General features: G+C 33.5%; 5 protein-coding genes across 5 annotated transcripts; 2 read left to right on the forward strand and 3 right to left on the reverse strand.

The window, feature by feature from the left end:
* Positions 1-956: 956 nt before the first annotated feature.
* VMA3 (H(+)-transporting V0 sector ATPase subunit c) lies at positions 957-1,439 on the forward strand (the record flags this gene model as incomplete). Its single annotated transcript, XM_071054474.1, has 1 exon — positions 957-1,439. The coding sequence occupies one exon, from the start codon at positions 957-959 to the stop codon at positions 1,437-1,439; it is 483 nt and encodes a 160-aa protein (XP_070909167.1).
* A 423-nt stretch (positions 1,440-1,862) lies between these two features.
* NUP85 (Nup85p) lies at positions 1,863-4,046 on the reverse strand (the record flags this gene model as incomplete). Its single annotated transcript, XM_071054475.1, has 1 exon — positions 1,863-4,046. One exon carries the CDS (start codon positions 4,044-4,046, stop codon positions 1,863-1,865), a length of 2,184 nt encoding a protein of 727 aa, XP_070909168.1.
* A 972-nt stretch (positions 4,047-5,018) lies between these two features.
* Positions 5,019-8,498, forward strand: URB2 (ribosome biogenesis protein URB2; the record flags this gene model as incomplete). Its single annotated transcript, XM_071054476.1, has 1 exon — positions 5,019-8,498. The coding sequence occupies one exon, from the start codon at positions 5,019-5,021 to the stop codon at positions 8,496-8,498; it is 3,480 nt and encodes a 1,159-aa protein (XP_070909169.1).
* Positions 8,499-8,602: 104 nt separating this feature from the next.
* On the reverse strand, positions 8,603-10,924 carry GEF1 (Gef1p; the record flags this gene model as incomplete). Its single annotated transcript, XM_071054477.1, has 1 exon — positions 8,603-10,924. One exon carries the CDS (start codon positions 10,922-10,924, stop codon positions 8,603-8,605), a length of 2,322 nt encoding a protein of 773 aa, XP_070909170.1.
* A 408-nt stretch (positions 10,925-11,332) lies between these two features.
* On the reverse strand, positions 11,333-14,701 carry MLO127 (Mlo127p; the record flags this gene model as incomplete). The annotated part of the gene is made up of 1 exon (XM_071054478.1): positions 11,333-14,701. One exon carries the CDS (start codon positions 14,699-14,701, stop codon positions 11,333-11,335), a length of 3,369 nt encoding a protein of 1,122 aa, XP_070909171.1.
* Between the last annotated feature and the right edge of the window lie 257 nt (positions 14,702-14,958).

Consider the following 14,958-nt stretch of genomic DNA (forward strand, 5'->3'; position numbering starts at 1 on the left):
CTACGTAGTTAGTTTATTTCCTTTAATAGTTTATTATCAGAGGCGATAGCTTTGGCAACATCAAATTTACAGTAATGCTAGAATATAATTCTATAAAGAAAAAATCCATCGTCAAAGTGAAGTACATGGCATACCTCTCCAGGAACTTCAACGGATTTATTAAGCGCCGTGGCGCAGTGGAAGCGCGCAGGGCTCATAACCCTGATGTCCCTTGATCGAAACAAGGCGGCGCTATTATTTTTTATTTTTAAAAAAATAATAAATATTGCTTACAGTGTCGTATGCTATGATATTATATAAAGTAGTTTTATCATGCTATTATTAATTGAACATTTGATAACAGCCTGAGTTCAAATACTTTTTCTTCTTCATCACTAATTATTGCTTAATTAAAATTAACAATCTTTTCTAACTACTTATGCGTATATATTTATATTACGCTTTATTAATACTTCTAATCCAGATGAAGGTAGCTTCTTTAGTAAGCTATATGATTAATCTCTTTATTCCTTGTATATTTGAGCCAAGAAAGTCAGTCTGTTATCTACTACTTCTATAAACAATAATTCCAGTATCCATATTTTATTACATTTATCATGTGATCACATATCAAGAGCAACGAAATTAGCTCCTTCCAATATTTTTTTTTTGCTTTTTTCGTTTTGATTGCACACGGGAACTTACACCAATAACTCACAGAGAGGAATTGTAATGCAATAGTGATTATATTCTGAAGAAGAGACTCAAAGTAAGAGAGTAATTCATAACTGTATCTAAACTATATTAATTTCCAGCGTTAATTCTTCTTTCATAGCTAGGAACAAGAGTACGGAAGTTACCTATTAAATAAGAAAGAAAGTTTTAGTGCGTCCTGTTACGAAACCCTTTTTTTCCCCCGAATCACTTATAAAGAGAAGTATCCAAAAAAAAATAACAAGCTAATATATTAATAAAACATGTCTGAACTGTGCCCTGTATATGCTCCATTCTTTGGTGCCATTGGTTGTGCTGCAGCCATTATTTTCACCTCTCTAGGTGCTGCTTACGGTACTGCTAAGTCTGGTGTTGGTGTTTGTGTTACTTGTGTTCTAAGACCAGACCTGCTGATTAAGAGTATTGTTCCTATTGTTATGGCTGGTATTATTGCCATTTATGGTTTGGTTGTTTCTGTTTTAATCAGTTCTTCCTTGACCCAAAAGCAGGCTTTGTACACAGGTTTTGTCCAATTGGGTGCTGGTCTTTCAGTTGGTCTGAGTGGTCTAGCTGCCGGTTTCGCCATCGGTATTGTTGGTGACGCTGGTGTCAGAGGTACTGCACAACAACCAAGATTGTTCGTTGGTATGATTTTGATTTTGATTTTCTCCGAAGTTTTGGGTTTGTACGGTTTGATTGTCGCTTTGTTGATGAATTCCAGAGCTACCCAGGATGTTATTTGTTAAATAATAAAGTAAGAAAGACATTTACACATATCAAACAGCGAATTCAATTAAATTCACCGTTAATCATGAACGTTTGAAAGATATTCCCTATCACAGATAAGACTCTTCAAAATAATCCAGAGAAAGAAAAAGCACACCAAATATTACAAGGAGTTACAATTCAGATATTTTTCATAGTTTCTCTTTCTCAAAAAATATCTACTGTATACTTTTTCTTTATATAATTATTATCTTTTTTATTATATTATATCAATTCTAACTCTTTTAATTAGTACCGAGATGTTGTGAATTTTCACATACGGTAACGAGTCCACTATTATATTTAGAGGGATTACAGTCGTTTTCGTTATTATATAACTTTGAAGCATGTTTGTTGTTATTAAAAGAACTTCTCATCTATATTGCATATACAATAAAAAAAAATCACATTAAGTTTTGGCACAATTTGTAGTTTAGCATTTTCCTTACTAACCTTTGCATTGACAGTAAGTCTGATGGAAGGTCTTTACATGTTGTATCATCTGAAATCAACTTTTGATAGACCTTTACCGACTCTTCGTCGTTATCATCCCACTTATTTTCTAGAGCCTCTATAATAAGTAATACGGTGTCTTCTTTAACTAATATTTTGTTGTCAGCCAAGAACTTCGGATAGAGATACTTAGTTATTAATAGAACAAGATATTGTTTTGGCAGGTAGGTGAAATCGATTAGAGAAACCAAAGACCCTAAGGCGCCTTCATTATCACCTTTATTCCATTTTTTGAAAAATTCCGATAAAACAGCATAGGGTGCAAGAGACTGTCTCATGGCATCTGTAACAACACTGCTTAAAATCTCATCAGATATTAGTTCAGAGCTATTCTGGATATTTTCAACAATCCTATTTAGTACATCATCTTCTATTTGTTTCCCTTCAAAAGCAGAGTTTTCAAATATCAACCAGGAATATTTTTTCACCCAATCATATCGGCTAGCCCTGCTGAAATTTGCTATGGCTTCCACGGTATTACCTGTATTGAGCATTTGATTACCAATGGTTGTATATATTTCCTTTGCCACCTCTGGTAGTTTCCACCTTGCGCAAACTGTAAGTGCCCATTCAATATCATCATTTGTTTCAAAAGGATAATGTGGTAGCAGTTCGCCAATACATGATTTTATAGAGCTAGGACTATTATATGGTGAAAGTGATATCAGACCAATGGCTACTGGCCAAACACTTTTGACTTCCATAGAGCATAATTCTAGAGCAAAATTATTTAGCAAAAAGCTAGCCATACCATTTCTTTGTGAGAAGATATCGGCATTTGGCTCATCAACTATTTCCTTATGTTGATATTCATCAAAAATTGCATATCTGTCTACTAATAAACCGAATGCTTCGCACAATGCTGCTGTAAAACTAGCCGTACAACTATCCAAAGATTCCAGTGTAGGTAATATTGGAAATATATTATTTTCGATAATATCCACACATGATTTTTCCCAAGGACTTGTAACATCAATTGGATGCTTATGGACCGACAACGCCAGGTATTCTTGGACCAAATGAGTGGATGGAATATAATAAAGTAAAAATCCTGCCACTGCTTCGTACCAAAGGGATGAATATTGAAGTATTCTTGACTGGTTACCTGCTAATAATGATAAAGTATCCTCAAAGTAGTCTCGAAGTTCACCGCTTAATGATACTTCAGCTTCCACGTAGTTCGATTGAAGCTCTAAAGCAGCAGCTTTCCATTCTTTAAAAGATTCCTCCGACCCCATAGGATATCCATTAAGTAGTGTCATTAAGTCTTGATAAGCGTTGAAAGAAACATCACACATGTCACCCAAATACTCTTCCAGCTTTGACTTTTTTAGAGTATTTATAGCTTGCTCATGAAGTCCTCTTAGTAGAAGTTGATTCAGAAGCTTCCAAAATGCCGAGCTATTGTATGAAGGAGTATCATTATCATTTTCAAACACACTTTCAATGAAATCAATTGTTGGTTCACCATCTGACCTGTTTACCCAACTTAGTAATGACTTGAAAAACTTTTCTCTATCGTTTCCACTCCTAATAAACTGGAAAGCTTGTAAACAGTACAATATGACCAGAGATTGCTCCAAATCCAAAATCCTCTCCTTATTAGCATCCACAGTTTTGTCATATGATTCAATTAGGAACTCTAGTTCAGTTATTTGGGATTCTAACGCTAAATTCAATACCTCAGCGTGTTCTCTATCATATGATGAACTAATTACACCAATTGTTGGTCTAGAGAAAACTTTATGATTTCCAAGTCCACTGTAAATCCCATACAGGTTATTGATATATGTGATATATGCGGCATTGTTATCCTTCTTTGGTAACTCAACAGGATATAATTTGGTATCAGTTTTAGATTTTTCATGCAGCATACCACTGTCAGTTTCCTTCCCAAATTTATAGATAAGCGGAGCATCACCATTACTTCTTGGAAATTTGCCATCAGCGATGGGAACAATAATAGCTCCAGATATAGGGTCCCTAATTGTACTGGCTTGTTTATTTACCTTGCAACTTTCATCATCCTTGACAAAATCTAAGGTATCCACATCCATTAACAGATCATTCAACATCGTTTAACGCCGTTAATTTCCACTAAGTTATTTTTTCCTTTCAAGAACAATTCCTTATTGTCCTATTATCTTAATTAATTGAGGTCAAATATAATAGGCTTTCCCTTAAACAACTAGTGATCCAATTAAAAAAAAAAAATTCCAGTAGATGAAAAAAAAAAGAATCAGTTTGAAATTGATATCCAGAAGAAATCGTTTATGAAACTTTGTCTATCGAATTCTAAAATAAATAATTTACCAATTACATTTTGATAAATCAAATGATGATAGTTGATATCGTTGATGTGATAGAAAGTGCCTGTTCATTAAAATAGAGACCAAAAAAATAAAAAAATTTCTGTGATATTACCCGGATACCATCATAAAGTGCAAATTTAATTAAAGGGCATATAAGTATAAATTAAGGATATATACCAAAGTTATTGACATCATTATGTTTTGAGATAAGGACTGTATATTTCTCTATAAATATGTATATTATTCAAGCGGATATACTCATATTAATCTGTTGTAAACGATTTCTTATTTGATATAAATTGTCAATTCTCATAAAAAGAAATAAAAAAAGTAAAAAAAAATCAACACTGTAACTACAATAGCTTATTACAATTATCTCAAACTAACAATTGCACTATATACCAATTATTATCATGATATTCTCACTATCTCGGGGGTCATCTGTTATTATTCCTCATCTTGACATACCAACAGACGATCAAATCACATGAATTTCCAAAAAATTTTCAAGCTCATCGATTTTTTGCTAAGCTCATCGATTTTTTTTTAGTAATTCCATCGAATTGTAGTATGATATCTCATTTATGATTTTAGCAAATGTTTAATTGATTTATTTTAATAAACTGCTATCATACTGTAGTTCATTTCTATATTGAGGGAAATTATATACTGGATTGAAGGAAGCCGATATCTTTAAGTATAATACTATCTTTCGAAAGTGTTGGAGAGGTGATTATGGTCAGGTTTGATACTGCTGAACAATTGACGAAGACCCTAAGGTCAAAAACCATTACTAGTAATGAAGTAGTGGACATAATAGACGGGTTAGACGGGAAAATTCCTTACTTTCCGAAGGGTGACATCTTTATACTGGACCTGATAGTGGATAGGTGGAACGATCAAAAAAACAATGAATTCAGAGAAAATCCTAAGATATGGGCTCTCTTTAACAAAACATGGGTAAATATCAATGATCAGGAATTGCTTAAAGCTACATTCAAAAATCTACGTTTTGGAAATATACTTAAACTCGTGCTTGAGGCCTATTCAAAGGATAGTAACACTGATCCTCAAGAGTTTCTCTTCAATCTTAATGAGACGTTCGAGTTATTAGTTCACTCAATAACAACCTTTCAACTAAGTTACGAAGCAGCGTCACAGATAATAGCCTATGTTATAGAGCTATGTTCAACAATACATTTTGATCAGAGAGTATCAATAATCAGCAAAGTTATAAATCTAACAAATTTTAGCAGCAATCTTCTCAAAATCAACAGTAGAATGTCTTCCTTCTTTACAGAAACGCTATTACTACCTATATTGAACTATATTTCTGCATTTGAAAGCTCCCCTGAAGACATAAACCTAGTAAAATTATTGAAAAGCTATGTGCTTTCGTTTTTATTTAACGACCAAGTTATCGGATTAGAATCTTCAAAAATTTTGGAGAAATTTTTTAGCACTAAAGCTATCGATAACGAAGCTGCCATGAACTTCTTTAGCATTGCCATGAACTCCCTCTCGAAGAAAAACTTCAAACAGTTGGAACCAATTTTTCTCATGGTTATTAAGAATCGAGATGATGTAGCACCACAATTACTAAATAAACTGGCGTCAACCAAGAAAACATTGTCACATGAATTTCTTGAAGTTCTAATGAAGGAGGCATTGGAAAAAATCAAAAATCCAGACTTTGCTGACAATTTTGAACGCAACTGGTCACTGTTAGAATACACATTAAAGTTGGACATAGAATTGGGTATTAGGTACTCTAATGAGCTTCTTGACCTATTGATTGATAACTATAACGACTTTGAGGAGATGTGTTTAGGTTTATGGTCTGAATTAGTAAAATGTCATATATCTGCCAGAGAATTCTATATATTTTTCTCAAAGATAAAGCTATACTTTAGTGTGAAGGATGACGAATTACCATTATTAAAAAACCAGTTATTTTCAGCAAAGATTAGTAATTCATTAACCTTACTATCTAGTACCCAATTGAAGGATTTAATATCTGGATATATGACTGACATTGCAACCAATAATCTATCTAAAATATCCGCAAGATTATTTTCAATTCTCCTAGAAGGTTTCCAGTACTTAGAATCGTCCTCCCTTTCCGAGTTTAAACCTCTTCTTTCCAACATATTTGATTTTGAAGATTATACATATCCGGAACAATGGGCTATTAAATTTCGTATAATGGATCTTTACGATGATGTTACAGATGAAAAAAGTTTACTTTCTTACATTTCAGATAAAAAATTGCATCATATTTTGTCTGAAAATCATGATGATATTGAAATTTATTTATTCTTCATGAAAGTTCGTGAATATGTTGACTTTTCTACCAAGCCTGTTGAAAATGGATTGATGGACTACCTAAATATATCTGAAAATAAAATAGAACAAACCATGTTTATTTTATCCAATTGGTTCACAGAAATAAATACTTGCTTTGATATATCGAACATATCAGAGTTGGTCAAAATTATTTGTGAAGACAATAAGACTCAAAATCTTCAACAGCTATTGAAAGATGACGATATTTTTGAGGAAAATCTAGTCACGAGATGCCTCATAAATAACATTGCTGTTGATCTTAAGTCGATTGAAAATGTACGTATTTTACAAATGGTCCCCATACAATGCTTCGATAAAAATAAAAGAATTGAATTAATCGATGCTATTACTCAATTAGAAGATATTGATACCGAGCACTCCAAGGCTTTATTACATTTATTACACTTCCCTACCTTCAGGACAAAAATCGAATCAGATCCAACTGCACTTATAAGGTTGATCAAGTCCGTTGATAATAGAAACGAACTTGCTGAAGAGATATTTAACTGCATCTGGAACCATCACCTAAATCAACATAATGATAAAACGAGTTTAGCATTTACAGAAACCGTTGTGCAATTAATTGATACTAAACTATTAGGTCAACAATTTGATAAAGCGCTTTTTTTTATTGCCTATTTAATAATCAAGAATGAACATAATGATAAGTTTGGAACCTTGAAATCAACTTTCATTAATGAGGTACCTATGTTCATCTCGAAAAGTAACGATAATATCTTAGTTGCATGGATTTTAGAATGCATTTATGATGTTCTGCTTCTAACAGATACTCTTTTGTACAAAGATGTTATACAAAACTGTCTTAAGGAAGTACTAGACTCAACATCATTGCTTAATAATCCAGACATAAGGTCGTCAATATTCTTGCTATACACTTTGTTAAACAAGGATGATTTGCATTTCGTATTTGCCCATTATGTTTGCTTCCGGGAACAAGGCTTAGCACTGGCAAAGTTAGAACGAGGATTAAGGAATATAGTTTATAATGTTTCTGATACTGACTACGAAAAGTATAACAGGGCATTAATGTCTATTATAATGTCCGTCCAAAATCATGAGGGAGAAGACATGTCTTATTTGTTTGAAATTATGGTCCTATTAATCAAGTTTATACCGAAGGATAATGCTATCGGTTGCAAATTGGTTTCACGTTTGATCAGTATATTTTATACTAATTTAGAAAGGTTCTCTCCATCCAACGTTAATGTAAAAGAATTTGTTGAAGCTCTCCATGAACTATGCATTAAGAAGTCTTGGATATTTGATCAATATACTATGGAGATGTTACTACCGCTCTCTGTTGAATTGGCCTACAAGTTTGTGTTCATAGTGGATAATAAAGAACAATCAAAGGAAGACCTATTTGTCGTCATTCTAAAACTCTTCACTTCACTTTTGAATATCCATAGAATTAAATTTAATCAACGTTTTCATGCTATCAATTCCTTCTTTTGTCAAATGATTGAATGTGTGCTAAACTACACTAAGTTTAATCTAACTGCCAAATCCGTAAAAGCATTATCAAGATGCATTGTAAACTATTGTGAACCTAATATTACCAGTAATAAATCAGTAAATAAAACGTCGTCGAACGTGAATGTGGTAAGGCAGCATCTGAGAAAACATGTACCTATACTTCTGGTAAAATACATAGAATTGGTGGTTAATAAACCGTCTGTTGATAATAATGTAAGAATTGAGATGAGTCCAGCCATATATGCCATTTTTGATCTTTTGTCCAATAATGAGATACAAATTGTAAGCACATTGTTGGATGGTTCGGGCCGTCAATACCTAAAATCATTGTATGGGGAGTATAAGAAGGTAGGTAAATGGATAGAAAATTAATCGGCCAGTTAATCATTTCATTAATACCTAAAAGGGATTTCATTTTATTCTAATATTATAAATACAATCTATATAAATCAACTACTGCATATTAATATTATTAATTAGATTTTTTTCCCAAACAAATTAACAATCGCTTTTATAACTGAAAAGAACTTTTCATTCAAGTTTTCATTGAAAGCATAAATTGGGCCTTCCAACTCTCTATATTTACCTCTAGAAAACCTCAGTATATCCTTTCTGGTTAAGACACCTTCAATTAATCCACTCTCCTCAATAATTATTATTTTACATCCTAATTGTCTAAAAATATCATACAACTGTCCAGTCTCAATCGTAGGCTTGACCATCACAGGGGATCTATTTATTATATCTCCAAATTGAAGTTCTGCTTGCTCAAAATCATCGACAGGAAATTCGCTTAAATGAATCATCCGTATGTCAGCTTCTATATTCTCACTCACAATAGCCTGTAGTTTCTTTATCAAATGACGTCTTAAAACATATCCAACACAGTATTTTGAATCTTCATACATATCATCGGCTCTAATGATGGGATAGCCACTGAATATTTTGCTTTCATCACCATAAATAATTTTGTATAAATCAGAAATCATAATCTTATCAGGTAGTACTACCAATTCCTTGGTCATAATCTGGGCCGCAGTGAAATCGGACATGAATGGCTCCTTGCCGTCTTCCTCCATAAATGGGAATCCATTAACTTCAACCATTTGATCAGAAATACCACCATGATAACCAAAGGATGCCAAAATAATTCTAGTCATAGCTACAACAATCATAGTGGGAATGATATAAATAAATGCACCAGTAAGTTCAAACATAATCACAACAACTGTTAAAGTTAGATTTGTAATTCCGCACAGGGCAGCAGCAGCACCTAAAAATGCATAAGCACCTGGTGTGATACTGTTCGTTTCAAACAAATACCGTTTAGCTAATAAACTTATAGCCCTGCCAAATGAAGCACCCACGGCCATTGAAGGAACAAAAATACCTGCAGGTACTCTGGCACCATATGACACTATAACAAAATGTATTCTAATGATTGTCGCTACTATAAGTGTGAAAAATTGCCTGGTAAAATCCACAACTTGGGAATTAGAGTCAATCTGACATAATTTATGCGCAAAAGCCGAGGAGTTATCATTTTTGACACATTCGTGGAATAAAATACCCATTCCTTCAGTCATATCTAGTTTTAAGAACTCATTAAAATACGATACAATCGATGTTATTAAGACTAGTACCAAGACTTCTTGTATTTGCCATTGAGATAAATATCTTTTCCTAAAGTTGACATATTTGATGTTCCACTTGCTAACATATATACCATATAGTCCACCAAAAATTCCTAGAAATATGAAAATTGGAACTTCTTGAATCTTCCAATCACGATCGTAAGTGACATGAAACAGAACAATATTACCATTTCTAAATGGATTTATCAGCTTAAGCGTTGTGATTGCAACTAATGCAACATAATAGGACTTCCATAATGTCGATGAGTTAAAACTTGCACCAGATGCAATCTCCTCAATTCCAAATAGTACACCACCAATTGGCGCACCGAATGCTACAGCAACACCAGCACCACTACCAGCTGTTAGATATTGAGCTACCGAAGCAAACGTCATATTATCTTTTAGAAAATGAGATGCAACAACGAAAGCGCAACATGCTGCATAATGAACTGATGGCCCTTCTTTCCCGATACTTAAACCTGATGATATAGTTAGAGGAAGAGCAATACTTTTCACAATAAGTGTGCTTAAGCTTAAGAATGCCTTTTGATACTCAAAACCAGACACCCACACCTTGATTTCAGATATACCAGATCCCGTTGCCATTGGTGCAATGTACTTTATCATTAGTGCGCTTATAAGTCCAAATATCATGGATAAGACGACAAATATGAAGAAGGGTGAGATGTGTCCTGACCAGTCAGTCCATATACCCTGTTCTACACATTCAAATTCCGCTCTTTTGAACAAATAACGAGCTGAAGTGTCTGAAGTTTCTTCTAAAACACCATTACAGCAAAATGATTTATTTAACAACCAATTTCTGGTACAATGTCCAGTCTTCCAGTTGACTAAGGTTTCGGTAAATATTTGAATAAAACCGGCAAAACAGCCGATGGTGATTGCAATTGTCGTTAAAGTGACAAAAATTTTCATACGATCCCACAACCATTCCAAATAACCATGGTATTTTTTATTAAAGTACTCTCTTTCAACATGCGGTACCAGTACTACAGGTCTGTTATCTGCTATTCTATCAATCGTGACAAATTTATCAAAAGCTTGAGTTTCCGGAATATTATTATATTGGGACAATTCAATACCATCCGAGTGATGCACAACTTCGGTTGCCTCTTCAATCGAAAAGGAATCCCTACCCATATTTAGTTAAAGTATGTTCAAGTCCTCGGTTTTTTATTTCAAACTAGAGCCAATTCAATGGTGGAAGTCTATCGCTAATCTGTAAGAAACAACGTCTTTCCATTAAATAAATCTGTAGACATACGTTATAGTAAAACTACCTAGTATGGAGTCCGTTCTTTTCCAAGCTTATCTTAATCAGCCGCTACACACATTGAAGTTCGAGGATTACATGGAAGCATCGTTCGGGCCATAAGAAAAAGAGGGCTGCTTGGTGAAATTCGTAATAATAGACTGAAATAAAGAACACGTTTAGTTCTCAGCATTAAGTACAAATTTACATTTAAAGTCAACTTGATTAAACATATTTGTCGTAATTAAATGCTCTCTATAAAATAATTTACATAATTTTACCTTTTTGTGTTTATTTTAACCAGTCACATAGTCAAATATCTGCTTGTCAACAAATTTTAAACTATTGTCATCAATAGTTCCATCTACATAGGCAATCTCTGGAAGATATTCATCCATCTTTTCCATGACTTCTTCTGAAACTTCCATATCCTCTAATGATATATTATAACATGTATTTTTAGCAGTTACAAGACGAAATAGATTCTTACTACGATTAACTAGGTAGTCTTCATAATGCTCCATTTCCTTTCTTGACTGAGCAGTAACCAATTTAATATCGCATGATAAAAAAAATTCGTGATAGCCGAACGTTCCATCAGAATTGATGAAGGCAATTAATACTAACTTGGAATTATAGACCAGCAAGAAAAATGATGTTCCATCATGCTCTCGATACTTCACGCAGTTGATCACACTGTCGTTTTCGAGAATATTATTAAACGGAAGCATATCTCTATTTGTTATGGCTTTCAACTCTATTTTGAGATCATCTGATCGTATTTGACCTTTATTCTTGTTAGAGATAATAACTTCATATTCCAATAATCCTTTAAATTTATCCTGTAAAACAATACGATGGCTTCGCGCAATATTGAATTCTTTTGAAGACTTCGTAGCAGCTAACCTGCAGGAATACGGTTGTAGACTCAAAACGCAGTTTAACCCTGTTGGTCTTGTCGATACTTCCTCCATAATAAATCTATTTTCCTTCACCAAATAGTCGATTTGATAAATGGCAAGTGTATCTCCACCGACAAAAAAGGTTCTATTCAAATAATTTTGTACTGTGGTGACATTGAAGGCAGATGATTTTGATGCTTCCAAGGTCAATTTCCCGGTATCTTCTTCAATTGAAAATAAAAGTAAGTTTCCTGCATCTTCTGAAAAGACACCGTCCTCAAGGTTTGATATATCAAGTGAGACTATAAAACAATGCGATAGTGCATATATTTTTGCATAGCTTGTTTGGCCTTTTTTAAACTTACGCAAATCTTTATCATTTTGGTATTCTATTGAAGAAATACAAGAAATGCTGGCATTTTCGTACCTCATACCCAATGAGAAGACATCTAGTATCTTTCCCGTAAATAAGTCAACGACAGCAAGCGACTCTTGGGTAATCATATCCGTATTTCTCCCAATCCTTGCTACGAGGAATCTATTCGTATAAGGAAGGCTAGTAAGATAGATTAATTCATATTCAACCTTATTATTTACAGTGGTTGGTCTAGCTGTATTATTTATCTTATCGATATTAACCGTGAGTACCTTGTTATCCTCTGTTATTAGGTAAATACCATTATTATAATCATGAATTGATTTGATGAAATAAGGAACAATTAAAATTCTATATTCATAAAAATTTGTCTTACTATCAAATACCAGCAACCCCATATATTCTCGCGAATATATGACCCAGTAATCCTTTTTTTGGCAAAATTTAGGTGGTAGTTTCCCAATAGATAGTCTTTGGACAATTTTTCCGGTGTTAAGATCAATACAAAATAATTTCCCTTCTAAGTCAGACACTAATAAATGTGTTTTACCTTCTATTTGATTGATAGCTAAGTCAACGACTCGCGAAATTGAATTATCGAGCTTCTGCTTCTTAACAAGAATATAATCCTTTAATTCTATTAATTCATCATCAACAACAATAATAGAAAGTAAAGAATTATCTGGACAGACAATGGAGGCTAAAACAATATTTTTTAGTGTAGGAGTTTCCACTATGTTTTTGATGTCATATTTATCATTAGATTGGGAGGTCAGAAAAGTTCCAACTTGGGAAACATAAGAATAACAGTGTTGATTTTTATGTTGGAAAAAAGAAATTTTTGATAATAAGTTATTGAGAGATACAATATTGTTATTGATAATAAATTTATGCTGTCCATTTTTTAGCAGTTCTTGACCATTTTTGAATAAAGTGTCAAATTCATCCCTCCAATAGATATTATTTCCATCCACCCATGTTTCAGTTACAGTACTCAATGGTTCATACACCAGCTTAAAATGCACATGATTTAAATGCTTATCACTACTGTTAGACTCGGCTGGTGGGATATAGTAACCAAAAAACCTATACTCTAAGAAATGTTTATTAGTTCTCTTGTCAAAACCACTATAATATTCCACGGGAAACTCATCACTAATCGAACCATAGTCAAAAATTATTTTGCTAGCTGTTTCCTCAATTGAAGTATTGATGTAAGGAAAAGCTGGTTTTCGATAATGATAAAAATAAGTTCCTGTTGATGATAAAATCAATAGGCCACTCGGTTTTGATAATTGAACAGAGACGGTTCGATCAAGTATAGCGCTATCAATATTTATATATTCCTTATTATAGTTAAAATTGCTTAGGTGAGTAACAGAGTCATATGCATCAGTCTGGATAATATTTAGATGGAAGTCAATTTTCTCTTTGTTATTTGTAAGTAAAGAAAACTCTAGGTTATCAGTGTTCTCGTGAACGTATAGACTAGAGGCAATTCCGATTGTACCAGAGTCTAAATCACAATGGTTATCTATACTCTCAAAAGTAGCTAATTCAGTTACTAATGTTCCACCAATATTACAAAGATACCCATCTTTGAATGCAATTATTATAATATGAGTCAAAGAAACAATATAATATCCGAAGTACGGAATATAAGCCATAACATATTCATGAAGATCATTGAGAAATCCAATAATGTGCTTAGAGGCCGGCAACTCAAGACATCTAGTACACTTCCAGCGTGTTTGGATCTTAATTGTAGTTAAAGCTCTGGCGGTCTCAAACCTCCAATGTCCATTGGTATAAACCAGTAAAGTTAATTCCACCCACGGAATAGAATTCTCTGCGCCACCTTGAAACTCACACAGCTCAAAATGTCTTATTCGACCAGAAGAGAGGTAAATAGGTATCCACGTACCAGAATCATCTCCTTCAATGGGTTCCTGTATTACAATACCATTTTTTTTATCATAAAATTTCATCACATACACATCAAAGTCACTCAGATTTATAAACAAATGTCCCTTTGCACTGTTTATGCCAAATTGCGGGTACTTAGCTGTGACATTAATAAAACTTTGAAACTCAGAAACAACATTGGACAGAGGCTCTCCTTCCTGAAAATTGAGCTCCATTACCCTAATAGTTCCGATCTGTGATAATGTAAATATGTACTCTCGGTTATCGAACTTGGACTCATACCCACAACAAGCCACAATGATTCCAGCAATATTCTCTCGTTTCCAATAGATGTAGCCGTCATTGTGTCTCTTGTATAACCGATACGATTGAGCACGCACAACCAAGATATACCCTGATTTCAGCTCAATACTACCAATTACTCCTTCATCACTCGTAAGAGTCTCCCTTAAAACAAGCATGGTTCCATAATTGCTTTCTAAGAACTGAGAAAGAATAGGTACAGAAGAGAGTGTGAGAAGTAAAGAACAATGTAGAGATATTTAACGAATATAAATTCGATTACTAAACTCCGAACTTGTTTTTTACCCAAGTTGGATATTTAATTGGAAAAAACACAAAAATCTCTCCGTCCTCAAGGTTTACCAATAAACCTTTAAAAGAAGCGATTTCACAAAGTCCATTGAAACAAAAATTCAGAAAAGTCATATTCTGTGGG

This window comes from Nakaseomyces bracarensis (assembly GCF_045282275.1).
Source record: "Nakaseomyces bracarensis strain CBM3 chromosome Unknown Scaff13_0, whole genome shotgun sequence".
NCBI lineage: Eukaryota > Fungi > Ascomycota > Saccharomycetes > Saccharomycetales > Saccharomycetaceae > Nakaseomyces > Nakaseomyces bracarensis.